We start from the raw sequence: 18,436 nt of genomic DNA, 5'->3' as shown, positions 1-18,436 counted from the left end.
AAGTAGAATCAGAATAAGATAGTCTGTGTTGACATTTAAGGGTCAGTGAATATGTGTTAGCTGCTAACCAAGCTGGCTGATGAGCTTATGTGTATAAAAGAGCATCTCTGCATGGAGTTAGGATAGATGAATTTATTAGAGCTTAGAATTCTAGCCAGTGTTTAATAAATGTGTATTTCAGGCATTGTAATAGATATTTCATAGTGTCTTTACATTGCCCTTGAGACAAAAATATATCAAAATTTACCCTGACCTTCAAGGACCCTGGTGATCTGGCAAATGCATCCTCCTCCAACCTTCACCTCCCTCACCTCTCAGACTGGGCACCAGCCACACTGGCCTTTTAGTACACCAGGTGTATTCCAGCCTGAAAGCCTTTGCCTTGCTCTTCCCTTTGCCTAGAATATTCCAGCACCAAATATTCACGTGGCTGCTTTTTTGGTCCTCAGGGTCTTTCCTCACCACTGAATCTCAGTTGACTACCCCTGCCTTGTTACTTTGTTATCACATGGCCTTGCTTGGATTTCTCCCACTAGTAGGCTATATAACCTTTATGAGAACCGTGGATCTGGTCTGCTCTGAACACCTCCTTTCTTTAGCCCCCGTTACTGTGAAACACACAAATGCTTGATCAATAATTGTTGAATGTTGAATAAATAAGAGATAGAAACTCATTACTTGCCCAAATTCACGTAAATAAATGACAAAGCTGAGTCTCAAACCTCAGTATGTCAGAATTCTGTGCTGTTAGCACCACACTTTAAACAAGGACTACCCCATTCCCTGCCTCCCACCTTATCAGTTCAAAATATTATTAGACTTTTCCTTTTGAATTGCCTTCAGAGTCTCGTTTATTCTTTTGAAATCTCTTGAGTGGTAGCAGATTTTGATTCTTTGAAGTTATAACTGATTAATAGAAATAACTAAAAGTTACTCAGAACCAAATCTGCTAAATAATCAGACTAGGGAAAACTATAGTAGGAGGTGGGAGAATCATTCTAAAATGACCACGGACAGTAAGCTTTTCTTTTTTAAATTGGGTCTAAAAGAGAGCTCTAAAGGAAAAATACTAAAAGATAAAGTTAGAGGTTATGACAATATTAGTAGAATATGTGTAGAGCCTCTCAAGGGGGCATCTTAAAAGACTGTATTCGTGTGAGTATATAATAGTTCCACTGTGTGGACTAAGAGACCAGTTCTGTTGCTTTCGTAGTTATACCTGATGCAAGTGAAAATCTCAGTTTCCTGTCTCAATGCAAATGTTTAATACTAGCGTTTCTGAAAATGACAGTTTATTCAATAAAACTGAGAGATGCGTTTGGATGGTTTTGTCTTGTCAATCTTGGGACAGCAGAGTTCAGCTTTGTTATTGGTCATGTTAAGATGTTAAACTAACCAGAAAAGAAATTGTGCATAAAGTGTAAGATGATGCCAAAAAAAATATTAACTGAAGCAAAAGAATACAGATAGGTGCCAAACTCTAAAGGTTTTTTGGTTGACAGTTTTCACCCTGCTTGTAACTTACTGTATGTTTAGTGATGGTTTGGGATTTTTATTTCAGATATTCCTTTCTTTTTTCCCTTTGTTATTTCCTATATTATTTTGATTTTCTTCTCACTAAACTTGAAATTTAGAGATTTATTTCAGGAAAAATTGGAGTGGTGGTATCAGTTTAGGGGTGTTTGTGTAGCTTGAATGAGGGAACATGTGAACATTTTTTACCGGAACATATGAGTAGCATTCAATGAACATGATACATAGAATCTTTGTGCTTTTCTTTTGAAAGAGAAATGTTTAGCTTGAGATGACTGTTTTTTCTAACCATTTATGTTAAAGAAAAAAATGAAATATTGGTCATACAGAAATGCTGTCTTCTATAATTTTTGAAATAGCTAATACCTTAAAATTGTCTCTAAAGTTTTAAATTTTCCGTCCTTCCTGAACTCTTAACAGTGATTTTTAAAAGCATCTATGTATTTCCTACATGCTCTAAATTATAATAGAAATTTACAATTCTAGAGATGAGGCAAATTAAGAAATCATCTTAATTTGTTATGTGTATTTTACCACAGTTTTAAAAAAAGAGATCATCTGATCTTATCTCATTTTCACAGAGAAGTGATGTATCTAGTTTATGGCAAAACTGGAATTACATGGTCTTGTGATTTCTATTGGGTGTTTTTTCCATCATTATTGTTACTCTTCTTAGCTAACATGGTAGCTAGTAGATTTGTGCTTCATTGAAGTGGAGGGCTCCAATTTGACACAAACATTCAGCTTTTCATTATAAAATAAAAATACCATTTCTCAGGGCTAGACTTTCATTTTTCAAACCCTCACTTAACTAGAATTTGAACTAAGATCTTTTTGGTGGTATATATGAGTGCTACGTCATGTGTTACTGATGTCTTCTACTTTTAAGACTGAAAATTCTTCACGATCCAAAAGGAAAAGAAGAGACTCATTCGGGATGTTTGACGGTTATGATAGCTGCAGTGAGGACACAAGTAGCAGCTCCAGCTCTGAGGAGAGTGAAGAAGAAGTTGCTCCTTTACCTTCCAATCTCCCAATTATCAAAAACAATGGCCAAGTCTACACGTACCCAGATGGTAAATCTGGCATGGGTGAGTAGGAGTGCTTCAGCGTTTGGGTGAACAGCCTTCACCTGTTACACACCTTCGTATTTGAGGGTATGTTTTGATTGCATTTCTTCTGTCATTTCTCTTAAAATTTTTAAAGAACAGTTTAAAGAAACACTGTCTGAAACTTAGAGTTCTAGGTAAGATCACTGGGTTTGTGTTAGGTCTCTTTATTTTGCCTACCTACCACCTCCTAGTGGAAAGCAAGTAGAACAAAATGAAAACAAAAAAGGCTGTTGAGAAACTTAATGTAGACTTAAATTCTGTAATTAAATAATAAATCCCTGTATAACTTGAAGTGTGTAAGATAATGGACTTACAGAGTTGAGACTTTCAAGGTAAGTCTCCCTCTGTAACAGTTCCTTATAAGAAGTTTTCTGTTCTAACACTTCCAGTGATAGAGTATCTTTGATTACCAGAATATTCTTTATATTGAACCAGAATTATCCCTGCTCTCATTTTTGTCTTTTGGTCTTAATTTTGCTTTTTGAAGTACACAGAATAATTCCAATCCTTGTTACAATAACAACTCCTCTCTTCACACCAGAACACTTATTTCTAGTGTGTCTCTAGAGCACACTAACCCTCGTTGCTTCTACTGTTTCTCATAGTATCACAGTGATTTAATTCATCAATATCCTGTTCTTCTGGGGACACTTCAGATTATGTGTTAGTAGGGTGACAACTTGTCCTGATTTGCCCAAGAATGTCTTGATTTTAGGAATAAAAGTTCCACATCCTGGAAAAAATCTCAGGCAACTGGTTGGTCACCATATGTGACTAGGGCAGAAGATAGTTCATCTTTTACCTTCCTTTTTCAGGACACTGTGTTTCCATTCAGGCCACCAAAATTGCTTTAACTTTTTTGAAACTAATACTGAATTTGCAGATAACTAAAACCACATGACCTAAAACAATTTAAACCAACCTTGTGCTTTTGCAGTTGATTTTTTAAACCCAAAGCTTAAGACTTTAAAACTCTCCATGTAACATTTTTCTTACTAAACTTTGGTCTTAGAAATTTTTTATTCTTAATTCTGTCATGTAATGTTGAATGCAATGTCATCTGATCCTGATTAATATATTATCAAATATTGCAGATTTGATAATAATGCCCTGTTATATTCTAGTCTTTTGATTAAAAAATTGAGCAGCACAAGCCTGGTAGAGAGTCCTGCAGACCATAACAAAGAACTTAACTTTATTTATCAGGACCCACTAGGTGTGATCATCCAACCAGTTAAAACCTACCTTAGGTGTCTTCTACTTCAGCTTAAATTTCTCCATCGTTATTGACAGAACTGCATGAGAAATTATATCAAATGTGTTAACTCTCAGTAATACACATTTTGCCATGGTTTAGTTATGACATATTAATCTGGTAATCTTTTCACAAAAAGGAGCTTTATATGTGCCAGACTCTGTTTTAGATATTAGAAATACAGATGTGAATAGTATAGAATAAAGTTCCTGATGGAGTGCACATCCTAGTCATGGGAATTCTAGTTTGACATGTTCAATTTTTGACAAAGATATACTGTCCCCTTGGGATCACATTTTTTATAACCTAGTTAACAAACCTCCTTAATAATGTGTTCTAGAATTTTTACAACAGAAAATCACTCAGGTTTTTTTTCCCTTGGACACCTTTGTTTATCTCTAATCCCTTGAACACCTTTGTTTATCTCTAAACACCTTACATTTTTCTATGATTTGTTATAATTTATTATAAGTACTGGTTAAACTATCAGTTCCTCTAGTTTTAACTGTTTGGGTGGAGATTTGATCCCACTTAATGCAGTTATTTGCAATGCTGTCTTTTTCCCTCCAACTTTATTGGGTAATAATTGACCAGCATAATTGTATATGCTTAAAGTGTGCAGTGTGGTGATTTGATATACATATATACAGTGGAATGATTACCAGGATCAAGATAATGAACACATCAATCATCTCACAAAATTAACCATGTGTGTGTGTGTGAGAGATGTGAGCACAAGGTTTACTCTTAGCAACTTTCATGTATACAGTACTGTATTACTAACTATAATCACCATGCTGTACCTAAAATCCTCACAACTTAATTCTTTTTAAAATTGAAAATTTGTACCCTTTGACCTTCACCTCCCCATTTTTCCCTCTCCCCAACCCCTGGCAACCACCGTTCTATGAAATGGGCCTTTTTTTTTTTTCCTTTTAAGGATTCCATGTATAAGTGATACCATACACTTTGTCTCTCTCTTTCTGACTTACTTCACTTAGCATAATCCCCCCAGTTTCATCCATGTTGCCAGAAATGAGAAGATTTTCTTCTTTTTATGGCTGAATAATATTCCATTATATATATGTGTGTGTGTGTGTACACCACATTTTTAAAATCTACTTATCCATCAAAACACATGTAACGTGTTTCCATAACTTGGCTGTTGTGAATAATACAACAGTGAACATGGGAGGGCAGCTGTCTCTTTGAGATACTGATTTAGAGTCACCTAATTTTTGATAAGTGCGCCAAGAACACAGAATGGGGAAGGGATAGTCTTTTCAGTAAATGGTGTTGGAAAATTGGATATTCACATGCAGAGAATGAAACTGGACCCCTATCTTACACCACTTACAAAAATTAACTTGAAATGGATTCAAGTCTTAAATGGGAGACCTGAAACTGTAAAGCTCCTAGAAGAAAACAGGAAAAAAGCTTCTTGACATTGGTCTTGGCAGTGATGTCTTGGATAAGACACCAAAAGCACAGGCAACAAAAGCTAAAATGAACAGTGAGACTACCTCAAACTAAAGAGGACTGAACAGCAAAGGAAACAAATTGAAAAGGCAACCTACACAATGAAAGAAAATACTTGCAAACTATATATCTAATCAGGGGTTAATATCCAAAATATATAAAGAACTTATACGACTCAATAGTAAAAAAAAAAAAAAAAGCAAATAATCCAATTAAAAAAATGGGCAAAGGACCTGAATAGACATTTTTCCAAAGAATAGACATTTTTCCAAAGAAATGGCCAGTAGGTATATGAAAAGGTGCTCAACTCACTAATCATCAGGAAAATGAAGATCAAAACCACAGTGAACTATCACCTCACACCTGTTAGGATGGCTAGTGTCAAAAAGACAGGAGGTAACCTCAAATGTTGAGGATGTGGAGAAAAGGGAACTCACTCTCGGTGATAATGTAAATTGGTACAGCCGTTACTGAAAAACAGTATGGTGAGTCCTCAAAAATTTAACATGTGATTACCATATAAATCAGCCACCCCACAACCTATTTATCTTTTTTTGAGCTTCACTTCTTGTTACCCTTGTTCTTCTAATTCTGCCTTTCAGATTATTGTCCTTAATGCTAATTTACAAAAGAGAGACACGATACTAGTGAGTTTTGTTGCCTTCTTAATAATACAGCACCTACCTCAAGCTTTGAACCTATCTTTTTCTCTCCTGAACATAACCTGAAAGAATCTTCATGTTGCCTTTAGCATTTTTCCAATAGTTGGCTATTTTTATGTTTCAATCTTTGCAGTGTTTTAAAGGCCTTTGCTGTACTTTGTATTAATCTTCAGTAGTGTTGCACTTCTTTTCATATTTTGTTTACAATCCTTTCAAACATTGGCGCTTACAATGTCTGGCATGAGGTGAGCACGAAGGAAATGTTAGTTGAATCTAACTTACATATGTATGTGTGTCTTTTGACCCTTTTCAGACCTTAAGCTATTATCAGACCTTCTGGAACCTGTATCCACAGCAGCATACCAGTCTTTTCTCTAACTTTTGTGTAGGCTTTTCTGTCATTTATATAACATAAAAAAAATTTCTATCTGGTTTGAAGGAAATGTCTTAAAATCTTTAGATAATTGGAGAAATTATTAAACTGTTAGATAAAAATTGGTTTTATTATATGATTATAACAGCAATGTTTTTATTTTGTTAATTAGCTACCTGTGAAATGTGTGGGATGGTTGGTGTACGAGATGCTTTTTACTCTAAAACAAAGCGTTTCTGCAGTGTTTCATGTTCAAGAAGTTATTCGTCAAACTCCAAGAAGGCAAGCATTTTGGCCAGACTTCAGGTAACGGTACAGAAACCTTCTTATTCTTTGTATCTGTTATTTCTATGGCTTTCACCGTTTATCTGTCATTTGATTGTGATTCACTGCACTCCACCTTGGCCTGATTGGCCAGTTATCATTTTATACCCCACATGCTTAGGAAATACGTGAGCCCTAAAGTTTGTTCATTCATTCTGTAAAATTGATCAGCTGTTATAAATAGAGAAGGCATACTATCCAAAATAAACTATGAATTGTTTGTGTGAGTTATTTTCTAAATAACTATAAATATAATTAACATCTTTTTATAGACATAATTGAAGCCATTTTTTCCCCGTTTTCTTTTGAGTTAACATCAAGGTAGAAAGTTTCAGTGTTGGGGGTTTGATTTACCCTTTGGTTTTATTTTTCCATCATCTTTGGCTTGTACTTTTGATTGCAACCTATTTGATACCTTGACCAAGTGTATTTGGTTAATCCAACTAACCTTTTTGAGAACATTCATGATACAGAAAGAAAATCATCTTTCTTTAAATGTACATTAGTGCCTGCAAAATGCCTAGAAATTTGACCATTTGACTAAGTTATTACTATTGTATCATATAAACGACTTTTTAAAGGCATTACATATCTGACTTTTGCAATATATTTTATTTGAATGATCGCATTTTTCTTATTCTTTATCTTATGTGATCATTACATAGCACTGAGAGGATTATTTAAATTCCCCAAATTAAGGAAATACATCACTTAGATGTATTTCTATATTTCAGATAGACAGTACCTAAAGATCCTGAGCAATGGTCTGTACCCAAATGGATGGCAGTTTGTCACACTGTGAATTTGGCCCATGATCATTTTGTCATTGATCTTTTGCGTTAGCACTAAAGGTATAAACCTCAGTCACTTGCTCTTTAAACATTAAATTATCTTCTCTTATATAAATAGCAATGCTTGGCAGCCTGCATGAGTGAATAACCACTGGTTTTATCTAGTGTAAGAAGGAATCAAGTATCCACCACAGCCTATGTTTAACATCTTATGGGATATAATTTTTATTAACATATTAATTTGCATATTGCTATTTTAGTCTGTGCCAGCTCTGCTACCCATATTAGAAATCTACATTGTAGCAGAACTCCAGAAAACACTTCTCATGTTAAAATTCCTCATATGTTTCCTTTGCTTTAATAATTTTCTAAACCCTCAATGTTTACTTAAGCAGAATGAGTAGTATGTAATCAAGTTAGTTTTTGGTTTTGGGGGTAGGGGTTGAAAAAGAATCCTATTTACTTAACTCTTCTTGTTTTAGGGTAAGCCTCCAACAAAGAAAGCAAAAGTTCTTCAGAAACAACCTTTAGTTGCTAAACTAGCTGCATATGCTCAGTATCAAGCTACCTTGCAAAACCAAGCAAAGACTAAAGCAGGTAATGTGGGTGAATGCAGTGGAAGTGAAATACGTGGTACTGTTTCATTTAGTTTTAATTAGTGACATTTGAATCTTGAGTTCTGTTTAACTAATCTTATTCTGTGCCCATTATGACACTAGGCATCCTGATAGCAGTTTTCAATAAATTAGAAGAAAATAGTTGTGTTCACAAGTTATAGCGCTTGTGGCAATCTCCTTAATATATAGGTGTTTTATTTGGCTTATTATTTTTGTGTACTGATTCTCTATGCTGTGGAAGGTGGGGAATATTGTGGAGATAGTGAGCAAAGAAATACGACATTTAGTAAGCTTCAAAGGGATTGGGGAGAAGAAAGTAATGAGAGAAGGAAATTGAGAAAAGGACCATTTTTAGCAGAAGATTCTTAACAGGATTGCAAAGACCAGGAGGTAAGTAGGGAGTGAGGCAATGAAAGCAGGGAGTGAGACAATGGACAACCCTAGCGAAGATGTGATACTGGATAGAAATCTCGTGAAGTTCACAGTAAGAGCTGCGTGGGAATAAAACACAAAAGCAGCCATAGCAGTGCGTGTTGTCCTGAACGTCTCTGCTCTCAACTGTTCTTTGTTTCTTATAACTGGAGAGCTCTTATTTCACTTCCCAAAGAGCATATGTTATATATAGAAGAGTAAACTGCTGTTGTTGGCAAACATGATATATACTAAAGTTTGTGTTTACTTAGAGAAGCTCTATCTTTTACAGAAAGAAAACTCCCTATAAATTAATAAATAAGTTAATTTCAATTCACATTTTAAAATAATAGCCTTCTTACAAATCAGAGATTTGAGAACTGTGATACATCTAAGTTTATTCTGTTTCAGCAGCAGTCTCCATGGAAGGTTTCAGCTGGGGTAACTACATCAATAGCAATAGCTTTATAGCAGCTCCAGTTACCTGCTTTAAACATGTGAGTATGGAATTTCTCACCTCATATTGAAATGCTTAGTCATTGTTTAACTCTGAAGGCACAGTAACATTTAAGTGTCTTATCCTTAGAAGGTCTTTATTTTATACATTGTAATGGAAATGTTACTTTTTCATTAATTACTATACTTATTAATAGCTAAGTAACTTCTCTAAATTTTATAAGTAAAAGGTTTCTGAAAAGGGTGCAAGTTGAAATTATTTTAAACACAGAAAAGCACATCTCATCCAATTTTCGCATTTAGTTGAATCATATAAAATTGCTGGTTTTGTATATCAAAAATAGTTGTGTATCAGCAACACCATATAGTTCAACCTAAAAGAAACCATCCATCTATATGTTACCTAAATTTTTGTGATTTGACTTAATAATTCAGAAAAGGAAATCTTTCTCTGGTTTTGTTTTGTCTCCAAATGTAAAATCACAAAAACAAAGAAGGAACTATTAATAATATAATATTGTGGTCTGAAATAACCTTTTACAATATGTTCTTTTTAACAGGTAGGTTATTACAGAGCATCTGCAGTAATTCAGAATTGTGTTAAAAAAATGTCTCTAATGATAAATTCTTTTCTTCTGGTTTCATTCATTTTGATTTGATTATCTCTGGTTTATTCTAATACTTTTTTTTAACCTGAGTACAGGTTTGTATTTAAAGGTTTTATCTACTGACCATGTATAAGAATAAAACAGAATTTAGAAAGTTAATAAATGAAATTTTGTTTATATTTAACATTTTGTTAACTTGGGTCTTTACTGATAAATAATAGCATGTGAACAAAACAGAGCTTGAGTTCTTGCTGTGGTAATCCAAATGAATTTTCATTCATTCTTGGCCAATAAAGGATCTTGATGAAGGCCAAGCATTTTAATTCAGTGGTAGAAATATAAATTAAAGCCAAGTTGATTCATTTGTTCGTTTTCTTTCTTCAAAGTGTAGATGCTAAGCCCTTAGTTAGCGGCATGCTGACTATCTGAACCAGCCCAAGTGGAATCTCAGATACTTTATTTCAGTGTAAAATAGTGGTAATGTGATATTGTAATGTTGATAGTAGTGTCACATTTGTGAGATACGTTAAAGACATAACAACAGAAGCTCTCAGAGAACTACAAAGGAAATTTTTGACTTTCCTCTCTTGGGATAGTTCTTTTTGGTCCTAAGAAGCTCACAATTAGATTAAGTTCTCAGTTATAATAGCTCTTTCATCCCAGATTCCTGGAACATTTTTCTGTAGTCTCCTGAACAGACTTTATCTCTTTTCCTATCTTTGTTTTATTATTTTGTTTTTTATGTTTTAATATCATAAGCTGTGTCAAGCTATTTTATGTAAGTAGGATTTTTTAAATAGCATTTCAGAGTCCCAAAGTACAATATTTTATTATACTTTTTATTTGTATCATGTCCACATCTTTGAATAGTAATACTATATTAAAGTTCTTTGTTAGAAAATTTGTTATAATAATGAAATTGATTTTTGTTTTCAGCTTTGCTTTTTTAAAGTTAAAGTGTTCTGTCACATAGAACAGAGCAGCTAGCCATGGCTGTATTATTAATAATGATACCATGGAACCTCCTCTTTCTCACTCAGAAGCAAAGCATCTGTCACCCAATGCCTTCCTGTTTCACTTATCATCTTCCTTTACTGCATGCTTCTTATCAAATAGGAAACATTTTATACTGATAGTGTCTTACTATGTTTTAGCACAAAATAAGTTTGCTTTGTTGCCTTAACCAGCATCTTCATTTGAAGTCGTTTGGTTTAGGAAGTCAGACTTCATACTATACTTAGTTTTGTCCTTTGAAATCGGCTCTTCATGGTTCTTCCCCTCAGATAGCTTTCACGGTCTCCAAGGAGAGTTCCTGGCTTTAGCTTTAGAAAACCTATTGCCAGGAACAGCTGCAAGTGCAGGATCCTTCCTTGAATCATCAGTCTTCTAGTCTTCTGACACTTGATGTCTGTTCTAACACTGGTTCATCAGTAGGGCCCCTTCCTCCAGACTGCATCTGCCTTGTCTCCAACGTGAGCACAATTCAGGAGCCTTTCGCTGCTGCTGGGGGATTCTTTGTTCAAACAGAATTTTTTGAAACATTCAATGTGTAACATGGAAACAGAGCTGCTCTGATTGAACCAGGATTTGAGGGTGGGGACAGTGTCACAGCCTTGACTGCCTTGCTTCTTTAACATAACTCAAACTCTCTTTGGAGTAAGGACCCCAGGTAAACACTATATTTTTCCAGCACTTAAATATGATTATGATTAGTTCTAAAATCACAGAATTTCAACAAAAGAATTCCTCTTTTCCATGGTCTACCTTTAAATTTCTGGGGAGTTTCTGCAAAGTGTATCATGGAACCATATTCTCTTTGATTACTGCTGTTACTATGCATAGTGGTTTATAATCAGTCACAGTGTTTGACCTTTTTTATAATTAGCAATGGAAATGGAGCCCAGTTGTCACTAAATATGTCTACTTAAGAATCTGTATATTATGATTGCCCTATATGTAATACAGCTTTTATTTTATCTTGATGGTAGTTTTCAGACTTTTTTTTAAGCATTACAATTTCCCTTTCCCTAATAAACATAGCTAGGATGAGGGGCGGCTGCATTGATTGATCTGGCTGAAGTAGGGTGTATGGCCAGAGCCTTGGCCCCTGATCTTTGATTCCCTCTTCTTTGGCAGTCCTTGAGGTTGGAAACCATTGAATTAGATAATATCACTTTTAATTAATTCCAAATCATATGGTTACAAAGCTGTAAGGAATCTTAAAAATTACCTAGCTCATCTCCATCTCTTATTATAAATGAAGAAACTCTTGCTCCCTTTTTTAGTAGGTGGATAGAAATTCTCAACTTTGGGCTTTAACCTGCTGATGTAGTCTTTTTTAACATAGTTTGTATTAAATACCTATAGGAAGAACATTTCTGTGTTTCCCCGTTATTTACACACTCTACCACACAATACTTCTGATAACAAGGTGTGTGAGTTTTACAGCTATCAAGCAATTCTTTGACATCAGCTCGGTGTCTTACAATTCAGTTCAGTTCTAACAGTATCTATCTGGAGTTAGCATCAGATACCACAGTGAAGGGCTTAGTCCCACAAGATTGCCCCCACTTCAAACACCTGTTGCAAGTCCCACATTGTCACCAATACTTCTAATGAATCAGCTATAAATCAGGGCTCCTGTGACCCCTTCTGTGGGCTTGATAATTTGCTAGAATGGCTCACAGAATTCAGGGAAAAACTAGGTTTACTGGTTTATTATTGAGGATATAATGAAAGATACAGATGAGCCCCAGATGAAGAGATGTGGAGGGCAAGGTATGTGAGAAGGGGCACAGAGTTTCCATGCCCTCTCCAGGCGTGCTGCTCTCCTCGCACCTGTACTCGTTCACCAGCCCAGAAGCCCTCCAAACCTTCTGTACTGGGATTTTTATGGAGGCTTCATCACATAGGCTTGAAGGGTCATTAACTCAATGTCTAGTCCCTCTCCCTTTCCTGTCCTGGAGGATGAGGGATAGGGCTGAAAGTTCCAAGCATCTAATCATAGTTTGGTCTATTCCTATCCGGAATCTCTCTAGGGACTCACAAAGAGTTGCCTGATTAGAACAAAAGATACTCTTTTTTATTTTTTCAAAAAAAAATTTTTTTTATTGAAGTATAGTCAGTTTACAATGTTGCATCAATTTCTGATGTAGAGCGTGTTTCAGTCATACATATACATAGATATATTCTTTTTCATTGTAGGTTACTACAAGATACTGAATATTGTTCCCTGTGCTATACAGTATAAGCTTGTTTATCTGTTTTATATATAGTGCTTAGTATCTGCAAATTTCTAACTCCCAGTTTACCCTTCTCACCCTCTTTCCCCACTGGTAACCATAAGCTTGTTTTCTCTAAGAGAAAAGATACTCTCGTCACTGAATGAATTCCAAAGAATTTAGGAGCTCTGTGTCTGGAATCAGGGTCAAAGATCAAATCTTAGAAGAGAAGATACATCTAGTTCTCTTATCACTTAGGAGATTACGAAGGTTTTAAGAGCTCTGTGCCAGTAACAGGGGCAGAGACCAATACATATTTTTTCTATTATTTCACAGCTTCTGAAAGCAGTAACCTTATCTATACTAACTGGAAAATCTCCAAAATACCACGTGCCATTTAGGTACACTGGTATTAATGCATATAATTATACATTAATGAAATTCACAGATTTTTTTCTCCTATTAATGATTTATGTTTGAACCCAAGAGAGCCTCTCATTAATCTGTGTGTATGCAGAACATTTAGCTTTAAAGCAGTCTTAATTTTTTTAAGACTGTAGTCTTTTAAATTGAAGCACTTCTGCTTCTCATTAATTGCATTATAAAATGAAGTAAAATATTTCTTTCCTAAGCATTACAGCACGAGCCAAAATGTACTAGTATCAAGTGTACGTGAATCATACAAAAGCTAAAATCATACTCTTTTAGTTATGTATTTATAGACTTAAGATTTCTTTTGTTTGGTGCCTAGATTATATATTCTGGTATCTTATTGATACTGTCATTGCAAAAATCAGAAATGTAATCATCCTACTTTTTTCTCCTTTGAAAAAAATTATAGTTATGTTTTTTTAAAAAGATCCTTTGTACACATGCATGCTGCAACTTTAAAGCTGAGTGTACCGTACTGTTTCATCCTGCCTCCACAATGTTACTCATATGATACTTTCTTATCCTCTCTTTGGTACCTGACCTGTATGCCAGCTGTTTTGAGGGTATAAAGTTATCCATATTTCTTTGTAACATGTATTATTACAAGTATATTTCTGAATCTTTAAGGACAAAAACAAAGGCCCTTTTGTTTGCATTTGTGCAGTAACAATAGTTGATAGTGAAATTCATGATCTCTTTTTTGGGTCTGTGCTTATTAGTAAAATAGTCTGTTTTAGATAGAATCATTCTTTGTTTTTCCCTAGCCTTAACCATACACACACACTTAACCACAGTTCCATTGAAAATAGAGAATAAATACAACTTCACATCCATTTTAATTAAAGTTAGAATCTTCAGTATGTCATTGTAGATTGCAGAATTTCTTTCCAATGAAAATAAAATTAGTTTCTGGCACTTGGTAGTGCTCCATCTGATCTACCTGTTGTGAGCATAGCCACAAAATAGATGCTCTGCAGGAAAATTGTTTTTAAAAAATCACCTGTTTTAAAAGAAGCCTAAATAATCTAGATTATTTTCATTAAATTTTTTTAAGTGATGGACTGTTTCATGCCTTTCAAATTAGTAACCACTGCTTCCTATCTCTTCTACATACACTAGCAGTCTCTCATTCTTAGTCTTACTTTTACCTCAAGCGTCCCGCCTTCCTTTTGTACTCCCCTTGTACTCCCCTGTACTCCCTTCACTCCCTGCTGTCATCACCCCAAAAAGTAGAATCTGTTATCAAATCAAAAAGTGAGTGGACTTTCTGGAGAAAGAGGGAACAGTTTTTGTTGTTTCTACTTCCTGCCAATTCCAGCAGACAATATTTAAGAATTCTGGATTTCTTTCTAGTTAATTTCCTATAATGTTTTCTCCCCTTTTTGGCCAAATAACCGCTTATCTTTCTCTAGTAGATGCACTTTAGTGACTGTATGCCTATTAGTCAAAGTATTTTGATGGTGGCTTTTTGTGTATTTGCTATATTATTCTTGGAATCAACTTTTGGTTATCTCTGTGCAACTTCAGGGCTAACCTCTACCTGCTTAAATTCTTTGTTACTATTGAAGATAGTGTGTGAATATCAAAAGGTATAGGTTGTCAGCTCTATGGAGGGAAATCTGTATTTCTGCTCTAATGCATCCTGTGTACAGTGTGTCAGCCCTCTGAGAGTCTAAATACTAGACATCTGGGCTGTTGGACTATCTGAGAATGTTCCTGAAGTGCAGAAAAAATAAGACATTTCCCACCCAGTGTTATTTTCTTACAGACAGTCAGTCAGGTGGAGGTTATCATACATTTGTGTTGGGGAGCCCTCAGCATTTGGATTTGGTCATGTCCTGCAGGACCTGATGACAGCTTACCTTGCAGGAAAGGAGATTCGCTCCCAGATAGCCCTCACGAGTGGCCCTGGAGCAGGAAGTGGTGAAGCAGATCTTCCTGGTTTGGGAGGAACCTGAGGTGGACCTCTCGTCCTGAGTCTGGAAGGTAAATTTGTTGTTACCTGTAAATTATGGTTCTGCTAGTTCATGCTATGCCAATCCAGACTTTCAGAGGAATCCCTCCTGCCAGCAAGAGAAGACAGATGACTTGGATGAAGATGGCTCTCAAGCCCTGGGTCATTTAGTCTTCCACACTTAAGAATATTCATTAAACAAAAGGGCAGATATATCTATGAAATTACCTTTTAAACACATTGAGCACATACTATGCAATGACTATGGTGCTCTTTTTTGTTACTGTTTTTGTTCTTCATTCTTTTTCTTAGAGTGAACCATATGGATTGGTTTAAGAGGGCCTAGCAGAACCACAACCTTACAGGCAAGAACAAATGTCACTTTCTGCTACTTTCTCCTATACCAATCCAGACTGTAGGACCAAAACATAACATCTCCCACTAAAGTGAACATTAACTTTATTTTTAAGTGATCATATTGATAACGTGTCTTCTTTTAAAAATATGACAAAAAATTATTTTCTCCAAACAGTTGTTAAGACTTAAAAAAAAAAAAAGTCAGTATGACATTGTCATATCTAGCTTAAAAGGCAGTCAGTCTTGTGTCCAAATTCATTTAGTAGTGTGCCAACCTAACCCCCAGCTTGTCAGCATAATCATGCCTCTTCCTTCTCAACAAAAAATAAACCCATTCCACAAGATTTGGCAGCCAAACGAAGAGGGATAGATATCCTACCTTAATTTAATGCATATACTTCACTGCATCTGTCTGCTCTTTGGTTCATCCTCGCAGAAATTAATACATGGTCTTTGTGTTAATATGTGGTGGCTTAATCTATGTTACCTATCTTCCTTCCAGCCTCTCCTTTTCTGATCATATCTGCTGGCAATAGGGATGGCCCTACAGTCTAGAATGATATAGGGGAAGATAGCAGAACCGGAAGAGTCCATTCTTTCCATTTAAAAACAGAAAGAGGTAGTCATAATGGATGTAGTATTTTTTGCACAGCTCAGAAAGATAGTTATTTGTATCCTTCCAGAATCACAAATGATTGAGATCAGCTACTGTCTTCAAGTGACTGAAGTATATTCATTGCTCGCTACTTAAAGCAACAGCCATAAGTTGATCCTATGTTTGGTTTGACATTTTCTTCCTCTTCTTCAGAAATTCTGTAAACTGTTGAGAGCATAGGGGTTCAGTACTGTTTTAGGCTAATGCTCCTGTTGGGTTAGCATCCACCAAAGTATGGGCAGCGTTGCACGGAAGACATATTTGCCCAATATTTAGGGGCTGATTTGTGTAATTCATAGATATCTTTGTTTACTCATCTTTGAGCTTTGAAGCTATTTTGTCTTTTCCTGACTTATTCATATTATCAGGTCTTTTATAACCTTAACTAATCCTTTCTCTGTGATCAAGGTTCTAAATTGTAATTAATGAGGAGCCATTATCAAGGGCTGCAGAAACTGGTATTATCAGCTTAAATTCCTAAATTCACTTATGTGGTTTAATTAACCATTGCATAAATTCCAAATAGTTGTAAATTGCCTCAAATTTAAGGATTAAAATGTAATGGAAACTATAATTTGGGAACATATATTAGATTTTGAAAAAATCCCTTTATGATATTCGTTTAATCGGTTTTGAGTCCCCATCTTAACCATTTGTGTGGAGGCTAGTTATTACTAAATGATTTAACAATTTACCACATTGCAGTTCTCCAAAACTCTCTAGCTCCATCTTTTTAATGATTTTATCTGATGCTTTTGCCATGCGTCTGTTTTAACAGACTATTTCTATTCTACAAATTTAAGTTATGTTGAAAATATAAATAACTAAGTTTTGTTTCTCTATGTTTTTGGAAACCACATTGCTGGTTGGAATTATCTTTCTTTCTACTCTTTGACCAGATCGTTTAAAATTAGAGGTCAAGGTAAAGTATACTTATTCAGTTCATATTCAAAGTAGTGAATTTCTTAATTCTGTCAACTTTGTACAAAAATTGCTACTCAAGTCCTACATTAGGGCAGTATTGAATTTTGAAGTCAACATGGATCTGTTTTAATATATGTGAATTCTCTTCATCTTGAGTTTGTGCCTAACACTGGCTTTTTCCAAATACTCTGTGAAATGAGGAATAAATTATTTTTAGAGGAAAAATGAATGAATTAAATGGTATTTTTTGTTTAATAATTCCATGATTAATGGTTGTGCTCAATTTTGAATGATGTGTTTTATTTAGGCTTTGTTTAATAAGATGATAATTTAAAAATTTTTATATGACAGGCACCTATGGGGACCTGCTGGGGTGATATCTCAGAAAATGTGAGAGTAGAAGTTCCCAATACAGACTGCAGCCTACCTACCAAAGTCTTCTGGATTGCTGGGATTGTAAAACTAGCAGGTGAAAAGCATGCATAATAATTTACTGAAAATGCCTATTATATTTGTAACTTGTAAGAAAGCATATTTGCAAATTTCCAGTTATGCGAAATAAGTATGATACAGGGCAGAGGTTAGCAGATTTTTTTCTGTAAAAGACCAGACAGTAAATATTTTCAGGTTTGTGGACAAGGCAGTCTCTGTCACAGCCACTTAACTCTACTGTCATAGCACAAAAGCACCCAGAGCAATACACAAATGAATAGCATGACTGTGTTCTAGGAAAACTTTTATGTATGGGCACTGAAATGCACATTTGAATTTCATACTATTGTTATATATCATAAAATACTATTTTTTCCTTGATTTTTTTTTCAACCACTTAAAAATGTAAGAACTATTCTTAGATGACAGACTGAAAAAACATCATGCAGTAGGCCAGATGTGTGAGCCATGTATAGTTTAGCAACTCCTGGTATAAGGAAGTACTTTTGAAAGTAACAGAAAATTGAAATACTAAAAAAAAGTGATAGGGTCCATAATATCAAAAGTAAACTGTTGTTGAAAATTTCACCTGTTTTGGGTTCTGTCTTTTTCTTCATTCTCGCTGCTTCCATGTACCCCAGCCCTTGTTACCTCATTGTTCATGAAGTAAATGAGCGAGGTTTCTACTGTGGCACTGTGGGCAGGGGATGGGCAGACGTGTGAGATTTGGTTTCTTTCCAGCAAGTTCACATCTGCTAAATGTTGAATACATTTTACGACAGGGTGCTCAGTGAGTAGTGTGGTAGGACACTAATGCTTCAGAGGGGGAGCAGCCACTCA

General features: G+C 35.2%; 1 protein-coding gene across 11 annotated transcripts in view; it reads left to right on the top strand.

The window, feature by feature from the left end:
• Positions 1-18,436, top strand: part of MBTD1 (mbt domain containing 1) — a 61,790-nt gene that overhangs the window by 22,256 nt on the left and 21,098 nt on the right. For 6 of the 11 annotated variants that reach the window (XM_072938704.1, XM_072938703.1, XM_031676294.2 and 3 more), the window contains 5 exons: positions 2,423-2,624; positions 6,587-6,726; positions 8,012-8,126; positions 8,972-9,054; positions 17,516-17,633. In XM_072938704.1, coding sequence (XP_072794805.1) covers positions 2,471-2,624; positions 6,587-6,726; positions 8,012-8,126; positions 8,972-9,054; positions 17,516-17,633 — 610 coding nt within the window. In that variant the 5' untranslated portion in view covers positions 2,423-2,470. The remainder of the gene's footprint in view (positions 1-2,422; positions 2,625-6,586; positions 6,727-8,011; positions 8,127-8,971; positions 9,055-17,515; positions 17,634-18,436) is intronic. The other 5 variants (XM_072938702.1, XM_072938701.1, XM_072938698.1 and 2 more) reach the window with 2 other exon arrangements.

This window comes from Vicugna pacos, chromosome 16 (genome assembly GCF_048564905.1).
Source record: "Vicugna pacos chromosome 16, VicPac4, whole genome shotgun sequence".
NCBI classification, from domain to species: domain Eukaryota; kingdom Metazoa; phylum Chordata; class Mammalia; order Artiodactyla; family Camelidae; genus Vicugna; species Vicugna pacos.
The sequence above is the reverse complement of the archived record's forward strand: the minus strand, read 5'-3'. Positions and strand labels throughout refer to the sequence as shown.